The 17,573-nt window shown below is 40.8% G+C and overlaps 1 protein-coding gene across 1 annotated transcript; it reads left to right on the top strand.

Annotated features, from left to right (window-relative positions):
- The first annotated feature begins 11,918 nt into the window (after positions 1–11,918).
- LOC143371138 (UDP-glucosyltransferase 2) lies at positions 11,919–17,573 on the top strand. The gene is made up of 4 exons (XM_076816039.1): positions 11,919–12,665; positions 13,002–13,432; positions 16,101–16,320; positions 17,172–17,573. The coding sequence occupies exons 1-4, from the start codon at positions 12,046–12,048 to the stop codon at positions 17,452–17,454; spliced, it is 1,554 nt and encodes a 517-aa protein (XP_076672154.1). The 5' UTR covers positions 11,919–12,045; the 3' UTR covers positions 17,455–17,573.

Here is a 17,573-nt window from a genome sequence, read left to right as displayed (position 1 = left end):
AACTTTTCACGGTAAATGAATGCTTGATTACGGTCCGTTACAGAACAAAGCTTGTTCGAATAACTGAAGTCATAAATAGAACGCGTTGCGCCATTATAATGTCTATAAACGTACATATTAACCATATAGGACCCTGAACATCTACTTTTACCTCAGCCACTTTGACGAAACCCCCACGCGTAACTATAACAACCAGCCGCGTTAATATTCCTCGAATATCTCGTCTCCGCTAATCGTTAGCCTTCCACGGGCGGGACAGCAACGGCAAAGGGCTCAAATATGTTCCCAAGAATCTTGGCAGCACCATTAATTAAGAACGACATTCTGACTGGACAATGGAAATTCTTGACAGAAGTATAGCGCCGCGGGCGCTCGCACACACACACACATACACGCGCGGGTGGAGCAGCCACAGACGCGAAATCAAGGTGACGAGATACACGTGTAGATTCAGACGCGTCCCTCGGGACGAAGGGCTCGTTGAAGGCCGAAGTGGGGTCGCCTTTTGTTCGCCGCTGGTAATGAGCGACGCGCGACACTCGAGAGGGATGAAACCGGACCAGCGGGTGGAAATGGACAGATCCGACGCTTCCGGTGGCTGGGAGCCGGTGTTGTTGCCGCAGAGAGGGAGAAAAACGAGCGGCCGCCTTTTCCTCAGAAAGCCCTCTTTGCCATTCTCCGTGATGCTGTGTAACGAGCGACCGATGAAACTCTAACGAGCCTTGCCCATGACTCGCGTTTCATCGCAAATAGTCCTGCAAGAGACTTATCCCTTTGCCACCCTTCCACCCTTTGCCACCCTTCCACCCTTCCACCCTTCCACCCTGCCGCCATTCCGGCTTCCTAGTTAATTCACCACGGCAGGAGGACCCCGGGTCCAGCCTGTTCGTGATTTTTCTTCAATAGGGTCACTCGATCGCGTCGCACCGACGCAAATTTGTCTGCGGGATCGTGCTGGATCGCCCTCCCTCGCGTCCAGGTGAACCATTCCGATGTTTCCGATCGCGATGCTTGCGAAGAAATTTGTGAATCGGCAGTCGAATTGCGTTCGGCTAAGTTGCAAACTCTGGTACGAGATATTGAAGAAAGGTGGAATTTTGTGTGATTTTTATTAGCCTGAAGTGTATTGCATTTATCTTGTTGCAACTTCCAGCGACTTTTGCGCTAATTATTTTGAGACACCTGAAAAGGCAGTCTGATACTTCTACTTGGAGACGAGCTAAAAGGGGCTTTCATTAGAGCTTTCATGCTTTCACTCATTAACGAGTTCGTGAAATTTGCCAAGGGAAATATAATACGGTATTTTATACGGCACGATATGTACGTTATAACAGAATGTTCCGAAATTAATTTCGCTACAAGGATCAGCGTAATTGCAAAGAATCTCAGCAATTGAACACATTCCACAAATGAGCACTTCGTTTGATTGCTCTTCCAATGGAGAGAAATTGATTGAAATCCCGCGGTAACGTGGAGTAGTGACAATTTCAAAGTGCTAGTTAGCCTCCATCGAAATTAATAACACTCGACCCTTTGCTTCCATTGACCATGCCCATTCAACTGTAACTTACGAAATTATAGAATTTGGCGTCGAGAGCGTCCCAGATAAACAACATTAACACCTCCCGCGCAAATGTCTCTCGTTTAAAATCAAGATTCTGTGATAAACGTCAAGATCCTGGCTGATTCCGGACAGCGAAGCTGCACAGCTAATTTCTTTTGTACTCTTTCTCTTCACCAGCGATGAATGAGTCTCTCCTGCTTTTACCCAGTGGAAAGTTTACTCAGTGGCTTTGCCATTTTCAAGGTTTTTCTCTGTGTAATGAACGTCCGATAATTAATAGCCGCAGTAATTGAAGGGCACGCCTAAAGTGAGGGACAAAGGATTCGCTAACACCCCGTCGCTTCGTCTGTGCGACATTTTTAATGGGACCTGTAGATTCCGGTTAATTCAATGGTCATCAATTAACAGGTTACACGGTCGATCTTAATTTCAGTTTAATTGTCACTGCGGACGTAAATTCCCTTTAAAACGTAAACCAGGTGTAGGTATCAGTCTGTACACAGAACAGCATTATCAACGCTGCAACATAATAACGAAAGTGACGTCTATATTGAATTACAATTCTTTTTAATTCAGTCGTATAATCCTCAAAGTTGCTGTAACAAGATAAACAGGCAGCTGGAAACTTGCTTGAAAGCATCGGTATCCAGACAAATTCGAACTTCGAAATCACGAAACGAGAGATGAAAATCCCTGTAACAATATCAGTTTGACATCTCCAGCAAATAAACGAAGCCACCGGGGTGCGAAAGTGCAGGCTCAGTGGGAAGTGAGAAACCTCGAAAAGGTTCGATCTCGTAAATAATTTATGGAAGTTAAAAGGTGTCCGTCGTATTCTGGGACACGGTGTTTCATAGATATTCAGAAGACAAAGTCAAAGATTCATCGGAGCGTGTCGGGGGGTAGTTTGGTCGAGAAGAAAGTCAGCGACGTTCCTCGAGGACGGTAAAGGTAGTTGGGTTCCTGTGGTCGAGGAAACGAGCACTGTATCGAACAGAAGCCGAAGGAGGAGGAGGGTTTTTTTTATCTGAATTTCACCTGCCAACCTGATAGAGAAAGGGTGTACTGTTTCTTACCCCAATCGGTCTCGTGGTAAATCTGCGCTGCAAGAAATATTTCGAATGTCGCCGGAAAGTAATTAATGCCACGTACAAAGGAATTCGAGAATGGTGCGCTTTAAAGTGGGAAAGTGGAAAGAAAGAGAACCCTTTGAAACGACGATATTTATTTCTAACTACGGCTACAAGGAAACAAGAAGTTTTCTTTGCTCGAGACTAAAATAGAGTCTGTAGAATATAATGTTTCTATCTTTATGAGAAAGAATTAATATGTATGTAGGGGAGGCCGGGGCTAAAAGTTCCGATTTCGATAAACCATAAAAATGACTGGAAAATAATGTAGTTATTCTCTTCACTATGGACTAATTTCTTGTTAAATTTATTATATCTTCTGATTTTAAGCTTGTGTTGAATATATTGTAATAGGTTTCCCATAGAAAGTAATTTATTTGTGGCTGATCGAAGCGGAACTTCTTACCCCTACATGGGGCAAGTTGTTATCGCATTGGGGTAAGTTGTTACTATGATATAAGAGTTGCCTTTTAATGAAATATTTCATTTTCTAATGAAATAAAGCAGAATTTTATTAATAATGGTTATTTATGAAGGTTCGGACCAACAAAAATGTATTATCTTTAAAAGAAAACCAAAAGCGACAGTTTTTATTTATCTTTACGCATAACTTCGATCGAAGTCGTGTCCCTTTCCGCCTTTCATTCATATGTTCGCATCTTAAAGCACAGCGGAAACAATTTATACATTTGCGGTAGGTCTGTGACGATAGCACCCCCAAATTCGAATTTTTGGAAAAACTCAACGGCATTCGTTTGTCCATCGTTTGCCCACGTTTGCCCATAAAAATTTTTTTTTGCCCACCCTCCAAAAAAAGTTATGAACAAAATAAAAAATTTGTCTTCATCACTCACGATGAATTCATTTCAATTTTTTAAAAGAAGGATACGAATATACCCGATCTGGCCACGTTTGCCCACTCTCAGATTTCATTTGCCCACCCTCCAGAATTTAAATAAAAAATAAAAACCGCGAAAACATGGGTATAGATGAAGCGATCGCGTTAAAGTTCGATTATTCTCGAAAATATTATCAAAATCGTTCTTTCAACGGTGCAGTTCGTTAGTTTAGATGTAGAAGAGATTTGCCCATCCATTAATTTCGTATGCCCACCCTTCAGAATCGAATTATTAATGAAGATAGCCAAGAAGTGCGGTACCCGTTAAAGCGATCGCGTTAAAGTTCGATTTTTCTGGAAAATATTATCAAAATCTTTCTTTCAACGATGCATATCGTTTGTCCAGATGTAGAAGAGATTTGCCCATCCATTAATTTCGTATGCCCACCCTCCAGAATCGAATTATTAATAAAGATAGCCAAGAAGTGCGGTACCCGTTGAACCGAATACCTTTCCGTTCGTTTTTTCCCGAATGAATTATCAAAATCAATTGTACTTACCGTAAAGGTTGAAGGTGTTTGGTGACATGTTATCCAAAAAATGTTGCACACACTTCTTTCTCACTTTATTGGAACGACACTTAAATTTGTATCGCTCATCGAACACTTCACACTTTTCACACATCTGCAGCATGTGCAGAATAACACCAGAGTGGTTTTCTAGTCATTTTTCACTAATTACCGCAATGATATCGCACAACGGAAAATAATATAATCTCACAGTTACTTCACGAACCGTAAATGAATGCACGGTCTCGCAAGAGTTGCGTCCGAACTCTGTAGACCGACCGACTTTCGTGCGTCGTTGGAAGGAATTCGAGGGTATCGCAGACATCTGTTTACGTTTCGGCACGTTCGATGACGACACGCAGTGTTGATACCCTAAAGGGTAGCAGCGCCGAGTGCCACTGCCGAAACGTAAACAAATGTCTGCGATAGTCTCGAATTCTTTCCAACGACGCACTTCTTGGCTATCATTATTAATAATTCGATTCTGGAGGGTGGGCATACGAAATTAATGCATGGGCAAATCTCTTTTACATCTAAACTAATGAACTGCATCGTTGAAAGAACGATTTCGATAATATTTTCCAGAAAAATCGAACTTTAACGCGATCGCTTCAACGGGTACCGCACTTCTTGGCTATCTTTATTAATAATTCGATTCTGGAGGGTGGGCATACGAAATTAATGCATGGGCAAATCTCTTCTACATCTAAACTAACGGACTGCATCGTTGAAAGACCGATTTTGATAATATTTTCTAGAAAAATCGAACTTTAACGCGATCGCTTCACCTGTACCCTTCTTTTCGAGGTTTTTATTTTTTATTTAAATTCTGGAGGGTGGGCAAATGAAATCTGAGAGTGGGCAAACGTGGCCAGGTCGGGTACATTCGTATCCTTCTATTAAAAAATTGAAATACATTCATGATGGGTGATGAAGACAAATTTTTTATTTTGTTCATAACTTTTTTTGGAGGGTGGGCAAAAAAAAATTTTTTATGGGCAAACGTGGGCAAACGAAGGACAATCATTTCCCACCGAGAAATCATTAAAATGTTTTCATGGGGGTGCTGATGCAAATTTTTTTTTGCCATAATTTTTTTTTTGAAGGGTGGGCAAACGAAATTTTTTTATGGACAAACATGGGCATACGATGAACAAACGAATGCCGTTGAGTTTTTTTAAAAAATCGAATTTGGGGGTGCTATCTTCATAGACCTATTTGCGGCGGGGCAAGTTTTTACGGTAACAACGTGCCCCAAGTCACGGTAACAACTAGCCCCTACCGACACATGTAGCAATTTCAAAGACTATTCTGCTTATACATGTATTCAAACGATAAACCCTATTACACCATGTTCTTAAATGTCATTTGATCCATAAGAACGATTCAATCTATAATATCGACGTTAAATAATTGAAATAGACCAAAATGTAATGATAGAAAAATTTTTACTTATCTGGTACGCGACTAATAGGTCCTTGCTTACAACCACACAATTCGCTGTCGCGGACGCAATTAAAATGGGCGAGAGAGTGGCGTGATCAACTCACGCGGAAAAAATAATTTAAAGTACAACGCTCTTTTTATTTTGAAGATAGAGCCGTCGGAACAACTTACCCCCGGAACTTTTAGCCCCGGTCTCCCCTACTCAAGACATGTTAAAATGTAATTTCCAAATAGAGGAATTTAGTTTAACATCGATTATAGTGCGAGCACAATGGTTAATAAATTTCTCCCCAATAATTCGTACACATGTAATTCAGTAAATGTTTGTATGTTATATGTTCTTTGCATTATCGCGTTGAAGTACTTATAAATTAAACTAATTTCACATGAGCGCAGTACCGGATAATTCCCAAAGTCCGTGAGTCGCTAGAACCAGTACATCTACGTAAATAAATGAAATATTTCGCTGCAAGCTTCTATGATAAATTAAAGACCTTGTAAAAGCCTGACGTATAGCGCGATACTCCACTGAAACGTGGTCTGATATACCACGCGTCGTACTACTGAAATGCCCGCAGCACGGACACAGCAGTTTTATTTCTCCACGTAGTGATATAATCTTGCATTGCAAATTAGCATTGAATCTTTTAATATTCGGATTTATATGCTACACAATCAAATGAAAAGTTTTTTTTTATATGGTAAGGAAACCTATGCAACCCAAACTAATTTCTGTATTCCTTTTACGACACCAAGCCAATCAAATAATTTTCCTAAAGCCCAGTGAAATGTGAAAATAATATGTCGCGCCTATCCTGTTTTGGGGTACCAAATTGTCAAATACCTTTAAATTATAATTTTAATGTCAGCTAGTAGACATAATGACTAAACAAAGACTCCAAAAGATAGCTTTTCAAAGTGCATTTTTGTTAAGTAGTTGCAGAGAAAAAACCTACTGTGAAATTAATGCAGCACAACAGAGTTGCAAAACATGCTTTTAACGAAGGTTCACTTTTTAAAGAGGAACTTTATAGCCACTATGATTTTATACTCCCTAGAGACAGACATGTTTAATATTCTCAAATTTAAGCAAGGCAAGTACTTTTTTCATAATTCATAGAAAGAATAATTTACTGTTTCCTTTATTTGACGTGAGAAACAGATATGTTTCTTGTCGTTGAGTCACCATCAATAATAATTTCTGGCAATATTGAGAGAATGGAAAGCAAAGGAAAGTCGCGCCGCGCGATACCTCTTTTTACTCCATCCAGCCATATTCTTCAACATTTTTTTTTCGTCTCTTTCCAAGCTCCTTACACTTTTCTCCGAAACGTTACGTTGCCTCGCATTCTCGGCTATACTTTCTGAAACTCTTTGCCCTCGGGCCTGAGACACCTAAAAGATTCGCACGTGGCTGTTTTATGGATACAGATGCACTTCCGTTCCTTCGACTGCTATTTTCGAATCGGAAGGAGCTGCCACCGTCTCGCGTAAGCGCGCTCCCTCACAAAAATGCGAAGCAATTTCGTACAAAATGTCGAGATTTTCCGAATCCTTGCCTCAAAACCTACTCGAGCGTATCGTGATTTTCTGGATGCTCGATTCTCGAAATATTGCCTTGATGCCACAAAAGCAGATGCGTCAGTGGTATATTCTGGTAGTCTCTTGCAATCAGCGTGACATACCACTATTATCAACACACCTTATCTTATTGTTTAACATAGCAAAATGACTACGAATGCACGTTAATTGTAAGACAGCCAATTTACACGCTACCATTCTATCTTCAAGTTCACCTTATTCCAATTTCAATATACCAGGCGGAAAATAGATTGATGTAACGTCAGTGTTGACAGTATATTAAAAGAGACACACGGGTGGTCCGTAGTTCGCTGTAACAAATAACGAAAATCCCGTGGAATTGTCTCCCACACTATTTTTCAATTTTCTTGCCTGTCTATCCGCTATTTTGCTTCTCTATTCCTCCGTCTGTTACCTGTCATCTCTCCTTTCATTTCAGGGCGCGATAAGAAAAATGATATAGAGACAATAGAAAATTGTTTTGCCATAATGAAGTCTCAAGCTTGTTGGGTACCATACTTGGCTACGTATTTCGGTACATTACGGGGATTAATTCGGCGGCAAGAAACTTGTTATATTCCATCGAGGGATAATTCACGTTGCGCACTAGAGAATTTAGGAGCCTATTGTAGCAGCCCACTGACCACCGGATTTATTATGTGCATCGCTTAAATGCCACGCGTGTCTGACAACTTCCGTGCATCGTGGATGGAAGTTATTAGGTGTACAAGTAATTGGCAGGTAAAATTACTTGAGTGATATAAGGTTATTACAGGGCTGCGAATTTCGTGTTATAGTTCGTGGAAGTGGGAGATAATTAAAGCAAGCTTCAAGCAGTTTGTGTGCACTGTGATGGTCGAAAGAGAGATTAAAACCCCAATAGTAACAGAAATAGCAATGGTTTGACGATGGAAAATTAGATTCCACGGTGCACGAGAATAACTCCGGGTAGACCAATGACATTAACACGACGACTATCCAAAACAGTTACAATTGATTCCCAAATTTACCACCTACTATTCCAAAAAAATCTATGAAAGCAACCGCGCTATCAAAGATAACTCTGTCATTCATCCTCCTCCAACATCTACCGCAATGTCTACCGAAATCCTCTTCGAAATATTCTACCAGAATTATTTCCCAGCGCCACTTTCTTACTAACTTGGCTCTGCCCTACATTGCCAGTTTCGACTGCTCATTTTAAAAAGTGAGAAAAACGCGAATGAGAATCCAACATGGGACGAATGAAACATTAAGCAAGTGCGCGCGGGTAGACCAGGCTGAAACAATGACGAAAGAGCAACGCGAAGCAGTTACGGGGAAAGGGGGCAAAAAGAAACGAGAGCAAAGGTGCGGGGGGAGCAGTGAAGATGACGGTAAAGCTTTTCTTATCTGAATTTCAAGTGCTGGCCTGTAAGAAGAATGTTGTGCTCCTTGTCTGGCCGGGGCTCCTCGCGGCAACCGTTGTACGAAACTTTCGCGATATCGTCGACGACTAATTAAAGCGCGGAATAAGAGGGGAGCAATTACCAGGACAGTTCCATTTAATTTCGTGGACCGATTTAAGACGCGGCCATGGAGAGAAGTGGGTCGTGAAACCGCGTTATATATTTGCATACGCCGCTATATACGCCGTTCTGATACTTTCCCTTATTTTATTTCGTAAAAACGGAAGTCCCGCGCGTCCGCGGCTATGCGAAATCATCGTTCCCCTATTTCGAGGATGTTGCTGCTGCGTAATGTAATTTAGCACCCTCTACTGGCACCGTAATGTATCGTTGCAAGGATCAACGCTGAGAACATCTCGAAATATCGTAGTCAGATGAAAACGTACGTGATTCGTGATGCAGTTAAAGTACCTACTTACATCCTTGGTCTTCAAGCAGACTAAAAGCACAATCACGTTTCTATAAGCAGCACAAGTACCTTTGCAAGTCTATCTTTCCAGCATAGGTGTTAAATTCGTTAGTAAATTTCTAATACTGTCGAAGTAGTTTCGCGACGTTTTGCGAGAAATTTCTGTTTCAATTTGACACTGAACATTGCATCTCATCAGGACGGGATTTGAACGAAAACCGCCGACAATTCATTCGAGTTTCCAAACAGCAGTTCAGAGCGAAATGATTTCGAAGTTGCTGTCAGGACAAAGGGGAGGATCTTCGGAATGAATTCGATTGCACCGACGTCACCGGGAGCACAAGTTATATATCGTTTTACAAAGTTAAGGACGTTAATGTTGCTCTCCGTTAGCCACGCTCCGACTGTAGAAACAGTTTCAACACCCCCCCACCCGTTATCTAACTTACGATCCTGGTAATGAAAATAGTGTTGTTCAACATTTCGCGTTGCTGTCGTTGCGTCTACCTTGCGAATGAATAAGATTGTGGAAACTGAAGAAAAAATTAATTATACCCTCCAGACAACTATAATTAAAAATCTTCACAGAATATAATTGATATTTTCAATGCAAGGGAAACGTCTAACTGGAAGGCACTGCAAAATGGATTATGAAATGAAGCAGCGTTTTAATTAATTCTAAATTAAAAGTGTCTTTCCTTGTGAAGTTTTAATTCCCAATTTTATCACAGTTATTTTAACGTAGGGTGAGTGCAGAAATGTGTGATTTTTTTTAACAGTAAAAAAGGATACTAAGAGGCGTGAATTCAGAAATTTCTTGTTTCTAACGAAACAAGAATTTAAGCCTGCTGCCTCTCTAACACTTACGTGCAACGTAAACACTTGTAGAACTATCAGACTACTCAGCCTTCATCTAACAGAAATCGGAGGATAAATGGGATACCTGATTAACAACGTCGGCTACTTTAGATGCCTATCTGCGCAATAATACTTCTTCCAAAAATTCCAACTATTCGCTCAGGAAAGATTAGAATTTTGTGACTGACAAAGCTGTTTTTCTCCACTGTTTAACCTGTAGGTATATCGATATCGTTAACCTCAGTTAATCTTATTTATCGCGCTTTATTTTTTAAATTAAAATCTGCACTGTCTAATATTCACTCAGGACAGATTAAAATTTTGTGATTGACAAAGCTGTTTTTTTAAAAAAACTTTTTTACACTGTTTAACCTGTAGGTTTATCGTTATCGTTAACCTCAGTTAATCGTATTTATCGCGTTTTATTTTTTAAATTAAAATCTGCGCTGTCTAAACCACTATCAGGAATTTCGAAATCATTCAAAAGCAAGATGTTCTTTAGTTACTCTAAACATAATACCTACACATTCAATATTTTATGCGATGTATATAGAGCAAGAATAGCACTCGCGTCTTGCGTGGAACTGTGTCTCAGAACAAGAAGAAAATGTTATACGAACATAACTACATCCATATGTCATGAAACGCTTTCTGTCTAATTCTAACGCGGCTAATGAAAAAACTAGGGAACATGTACGATCGTATAACATTTTCTTCTCATTCTGTACTCAAAGACTTTCGCTATAAAGACATTCATGTAATCGGAATTTTATGACACTACGAAGTAACGTCTTCAAATCAACGTACTGACATATAATTTACGACAAAGCTTTCAAGTAACCTTGTCGATTAACGCGATGGAGAAGCGGTTTGTACTCGATCGGAGATGCTTTTTACACGGCGCGGCACGTGCGATCTAGATTCGGCATAATCTTCCAGCTGGATTAAGTGCGAATATGGATGAGATAAAAGGTGGATTCTTTTCCAGTGGGCTCTCCCTTTCATCCCGTCGCTTCCGACCCTTTCCACCTTAATACCATTCTTATTCCCAGGTGCATTTCTTAATAATGCACCACTTTAATCTCGCGCGCGCGAGATAATACTTCGAGCTTGTAATTCGCGTTCATAACTTGGTCGGTGAAATGAGACAATTAATCAGTACCACGGCTAGTAAAATAATTCGATAAGCTTCCTCCATGCTCTCTAGCACTCTTTCCACCCCAGCCTAAATACGAGCTACTACGTAATTCTAGTTTGTTTGTTCCGGTATCAAACTACGTCACGTTCTCTGTTATCATACTTAAAGAAGAATAATTCAACACTTCGAGAGAGCATTAGACTTTGTTCTCGACAATAGCTCGCTCTAGTTTGCTTTTATGTCACATTTCATCACGACAATGAGTCACTTCTGCTTGAAGTGTTTAGACAGAGTCAATATCGTAGATAATTTGCATGCAACTTTGTTTACGGTGTTTTCTTTAAATTCTTGGTTATTAATATTCGCAGAATCCTATGTGTTTCAGTGTTAAAATTTAATGGAAGATTCAGGGACAAAGAAATTCTTATTACTCACTGATTAAAGTAGAATCAGCAGACAGTGTTCATGCGAAAGCAATAATCATAGACGAATAACATTCTAACAATATGCTTTTATGCTAAAGTTGTTGCATCGCGTATGCTGCATTTTTATGTCGCTCTTGAATTAAATAACGGTAATACAATATTCATTATTGGAATAATAACGATGATAAAGGAGAATAAAATTGTATTGCAAATAATCATGATTTATGAATTCGACTCACTCAGTGCACCTTACATTTATTAAAGTTGCAAATGATACATTCGCAGTGTAATTATGTAATTTATTATCATCATTAGCAAACTGGAATATCATACGAAAACAGCTAAAGCACATTATTATCTTGCAAATTAGAATTGAAACTCGTGAAATCACTATGTACACATAAAGTTCCCAGAGAATTTAGAAACCTTTATCAACCGTGTTATAAAACGAAAACCATACACGATTGCGAAAAGGCCTTGAACGACGCCGTTACTTTCAGCTCTTTCACAGCATGCGGTCTGCTTGATCAGTCATATCGCAGTTTACACGTGCTACCGCTCGCTTTGCTCGCACAGATCATCGTCGTGACAGTGCGTCTTTCTCGTACCGTAGAGCCCTATTTTTCCGAAGTAATTACCATGAAATTGTTAACGGTGCTCGCGGTGATTGCTTGCGTGGTCTTTGGTGCCAGGGGTGCTCGAATTTTGGCGTTATTTTCTGCGTCGGCGAAGAGTCATTACAACGTGTTCGAGCCGCTTCTGAAAAGGCTCTCAGAGAAGGGCCACGCGGTCGTCTCTGTGAATTACTTTCCTCAAAAGGTACCACTGTCTAATTTCACGGACGTGGATATTTCGGGCTCCAAGAACTTGGTAGGCGCCATACCACTGGCTATGTTCGAGAACATGCCCAAATGGGTGGGCATGAAGATACTGCTGGGAGATTTCAGCGTGTCCACGTGTGACACAGTGCTAGATCATCCCAAAGTTAAACAGATCATACAGGCTAAAGAGAAGTTTGATGTTTTCATCACCGAGATATTTATCACCGATTGTTGCCTGGGCATGGCTCATGTTTTGAACATACCTATTGTCGTGGGAGCGATCAGCAGCGTGAGCTTGCCGTGGTCAAACGAAATCATGAGGAATCCTGAAATTCCCAGCTACATTCCTAATTGGGCCAGCGGTTACACGGATCAAATGGACTTCTTCGAGAGGTCCGCTAATCTGCTGTTCTTTTTGGGCACAAAGCTTGGTTACAGGTAAGATATACCGCTGCTGTGAAAAGTATTTGATTCTCAAGAAGTTACGTGGGTAAAAATACAACACGGACGTCATGAGAGATTAGATTGGTTGACAATGAGCGTTGAAAAGTGGGAGACCATGTATCGCAACTTATCAAGGCGATATTAGGCGACTTATCAAGACGACGATGCTTCCCGTTGAGGAATGATGTGGTGAAGATCTGAGAGGAAAAACCCCTTCCCTCGTAAACGTTTCGAAATTATTCCATCTATGGTCAATAGTGACTCAAACAGTTCTAAATCAGTGACGTATCTCCGGGAAAATCACAGCGCTTCCTAATTACTTTGTTATAGATACCTTTCTGACACGTTAAGCTACGAAATCGCGAAGAAACACTTCGGTGACGATCTACCTGACTTAGATACCCTGCGATCCAAGACCTCGTTGATATTAACGAATGGGCATTCAGCTATCAGCACGCCACGTGCTCTGGCCCCAGGATTTAAGGAGCTGGGTGGCATCCATATACCGACGTCGGGTCCGCAGCCGCTACCAAATGATCTTCAGGACTATCTGGACGCCCAAGGCAAGCATGGTGTCGTTTACTTTAGTCTGGGATCGCAGGTGGACCCATCCACCATGCGAAATGAAACGCTCGCTACCTTTTACAAGGCATTCGAGCAACTGCCGCAACAAATACTATGGAAGTGCCCTGAACAGAGGATGCCCAAGCTGCCTAAGAACGTTAGGAGCATCGAATGGGCGCCACAGCTCTCCATACTGTGTACGTATACGTTCCTTTCTCCACGCACCGCCGAGTTTAATTATCGAGCCGGCATTGTCCAACCATGATTATAAAGAACTTTAAGGATTCTCTATGCTGCAAGTTCCGCGACATTTCCAACGAGTTGGTCTGGAAGTTTACGAGCAAGGGATTTGCAGATAAAAAAATATGTCCCCGAAGTTGAGGGACAAAAGCCGCCCAGTTCGTTCTATATAAAAGCACGAGGCAGAGTTCGAAGTTGCAAGAGACATGCTAAATGGAAGAAAAAACTCTCCGGCTCCGTGTAGCTGATGAGAGCGGCGTTGTCTTATTCTGCTGCAAGTTTTCAGTTTGCCTATCAAAGTGTAACTTTCTCTGTCTCCTCGTTGCTCTGTATTTTAAGGAGGGTCTATTTTCCCTCCGAAGCGACATTCCTTTTAATCCTCCGGGTATGAATTCCGGCCTCAGCTTCACTTAAAAGCTAGTCGAGGAGAGGTGTCCACGTTATCCTACATTTTGACGGATGAGGGGATGTAGGATTTGAAACGAAAAATCGTTCTTCTCTTTAGAATTGAATATTCATGATCCAATCGTTGCCTTTAATTAATTTAGTTTGGCGCGAACACGGAAGGGGTGGAACGTGTCTGCACTTTAATTGCATTTTTCCAGTTTCGTGATTTCTATTTCAAACCGCCGACGGGATCCACGGATCACGGACATTCATAAACTCTTCCGCAGTGACAGTAACTTAAGTTAGATGTACAATTCCGTTTCCCCGGCGTAGATTATTCGTTGTGCGTGGCACGCGTGTCGGGATCACGAATAATGCTTATATAAATTCTATAATAAAGCACAAAAGACGAGGGAAGCCACCGTTTACATTACACGCCGAATACATTAATCCCACTGAAATTTAATGAAAATTCCTTCCGTCGTTGCGAGGCAGCGTCCACAACGGTCCTCGTTGCGGCTGATGAAAAGAATAACATTCGATCCGATCTGCATCTGTGCCCGCTTGAAATTCCTCGCACGTGCATGCGGGAGAATGAAAATTAATGTTACGGCGAGTGAAATCGTCAAAATAGAGTTCAGTGCGAATTAAACGTCACGGCTCGCGATAAAGAAATTAAATTTCCCTAATCGAATTAGACGTATGGATATGACGCACTCAGAGATAAGTTTAAATGCGATCCAATGAACACGCGCTGGAGTCACAGAATAACAGGGCCAAAAAAAAAAATTATTCTACGAAAAGAAATGATAATTTATAAAGTAAAGTTAAACGACGCGAGATATTACGTATCGCATCGTGCGAATTTCATTCTCAAAGTGAAGAAGAACATTTTATTGCCAAGATAAGCTGCGTCATCGTACCAGTGATAGTAGTCTTACTTTGTCAAATCGTGGACCACGAATTATGAGTGACATTTAAAATTCAAATTTTCAGGGAGTGGATACCACACGTCGTGACCCCCTCGACGATCTATCGCATGTATTTGTGCTTGCATCAGATGCAATGCGTCTGCGTGACAATAACACGTTCTCCCGTATAATCGACAACTCCATTTATATCTCCGGATATTGAGCCCCGAAATCGCGTAAAACTGATTTAAAGTTGCATTATCGTTAAATAATCGGCAGACCAATTTGCTCGAATATCGATCCCCTCTTAGTGTCTATTATGCTGGGACATCGTTTACTGGTAATAATTATATTTCGCGTCGTTTGGGCGATAATAACGGCTCGTTTTATGATATTAGGAAATACGTAGAAAATATTTCAGAGAAAATATAGGTACAGTCTTATGAAGGATTGAATTAATTCTTGATTAGAAAGGTCAACAAATTAACGAAGCTTCAAGCACTGCGTCGAAGTTTCCTTCGGGAGCGCTGTTTGATAAATAGTTATTTTTCTGTTTGGAGGAACTGATTGCTAAGCCACTTTCAGGCTGAAAGTTTAAGTAATTGATAACCTTTTAATCAACGAGAACCGTCGGAGACATTATAGGATTCTACATAATTCGGCGACTTATCACACAGTAATTTATATGGCGAAGCATGATATGAGGATAATGTGTGAATTAGGACTCGGTTAAATTTAGGCCAGGTATGGGTTAAATCTTGGGACAGGTCCAAATTTGCACGTGAGTTACTTGCACGTTCCATTTCGCATGCTGTTAGCAGTCAGATCACTTTGCATGCAAACGATCGCGATTGAAGTAATTGATTTAGATGCTCGAACGGGATTCAAAATGCTGTTGACAATCCTGCTGGTGCTCGACGAATTTCGTGCCAAATTGTACCACGAGCTTGAATAATAATTGAATTACAATAAAGAAGACATTAGGAACATTAAAGCCCCATACTTTTAGAATTATCCTCCACTTTCTAACTCAAGTTGAATGCTCCTAGAGTTACCAGTGTTACCTACCTAATTCACCAATTTTAGGCATTATTGTATGGTATAAGTTCATATGAAACATCAATTTTATAAATTCTCCGCTAGGTATCTTAAAAATTTACGAAACAAACTACGTTAGCTTGAAGAAAGGAAGAAAGCAGGGACTACGGTACCAATTTATCTGCGATTTAATGTATGAAGTTGTCCATCCCCAAAAAACAGCGGTAAAGGGCTGAAAGGCAGGCGAGACATTCGTAACGTACAACTTTATCGGTCTGAAAATTACCAGGTCACCCGAATGTGCGGCTGTTTATCACACACGGTGGATTGCTTGGGACCCAAGAGGCGGTTTATTGCGGGGTACCGATCCTCGGAATGCCCCTGTTCGGGGATCAACACTTGAACATGGCCTACTTCGTGAAAAAGGGACTGGCTTTGCAGCTGGGTTACGGTCGACTTTCATACGAACCGGTATCGAAAGCTTTGAATGAACTGCTCACGAACAAGAGGTAATTAGAAGCTCCGTTCTTCGTGCAAATGGAAATTTCGTGGTTCAGATAGCGATAGAAAGGGGTGACGAGGGGCTGAAGGGTGAAGGGTATAAAGGCAGAGAGAGAGAGAGAGAGAGAGACTTTCACAACCGACACATTCGCACTATCTGCATTTGCAGAGGAATAGTAGCACGATAACCACCGCGAAGTCTACATTGAATTTTAAACATTTACGGAGCTTTATTTTACGCCAGATTTCCGCCGAGCTAATCGCGATGATCATCGAAAGATTATCTCGTAAACTTTACAGTTAATGATTTAGCGTCTATCCAAGTATTTTTGAGATTAGATTGAAGCTCACTGATAACTCCAGTGTAACGACACATTGTTTGAACTATAATACGAAATCGATGGGCGTTACGAAAACTAGCACGTTTCAATTTTCTTACGAAAAGTAACACGTTTGCCTTCGTTCTCACGAAAACTATCACGTTTCGGTTTTCGCTGCGAAAACTAGCACGTTAGAGCGGTTTGCAACGAAAAGTAGCATGTTCGGGTTTACCCCGCGTTCGCAATTCCCCCACTCTCCCTTACTTAAATTATGTAGATTAAAATTTTCATCTGTGTTTTCTTTTGGAGATTAGATGGAATTATTATTTATTAAACACTATTTTCAACAATTGAATTCTTTTAAACTGACCACGCGCTGAGACGTGGTATTCTTCGTGGCTGAATTGAAACGTGCTACTTTTCGTAACGCACTTCTATGTAGTATCTATCGCAGCTTATTATCTACTTATTGTAATCAGTTATTAATTATTTCGAGTTACTTCCCCCTTGACTAATTCAATGTATTCTATGATCGGCAGCTTCGCAGAAACAGCGAGGAAAGCTTCTCTACAGTTCAGAGATCGACAAGTACCACCTCTGGAAGAAGGTGTCTATTGGATAGAGTATTTAATTCGTCACGGACCGAATTCTTTGAAGACAGCAGCGTCAAATTTGACGTGGTATCAGTACCTGTTGCTGGACGTTCTATTAGCAATGGTAACCTCGCTATTGCTTGTCAGTTGGATCCTTTACAAATTGTTGAAGCTAGCATTCCATTGGGTGAGAACTGTGTCTATAGACAGCAAGAAGAAGCTGAACTGATCACGAGATTCAGATACGAAAAAATCGTACTACCTGACAATAAGAAGAAAGACTTGTAAATATGGTGGATAATATCGAGGTTGCAGATAAATTATATTCCATACAATTTCCACGATTTC

Source organism: Andrena cerasifolii, chromosome 7, assembly GCF_050908995.1.
Source record: "Andrena cerasifolii isolate SP2316 chromosome 7, iyAndCera1_principal, whole genome shotgun sequence".
Classification (NCBI taxonomy): Eukaryota; Metazoa; Arthropoda; class Insecta; order Hymenoptera; family Andrenidae; genus Andrena; species Andrena cerasifolii.
This window is presented reverse-complemented; position numbering and strand designations above follow the sequence as displayed.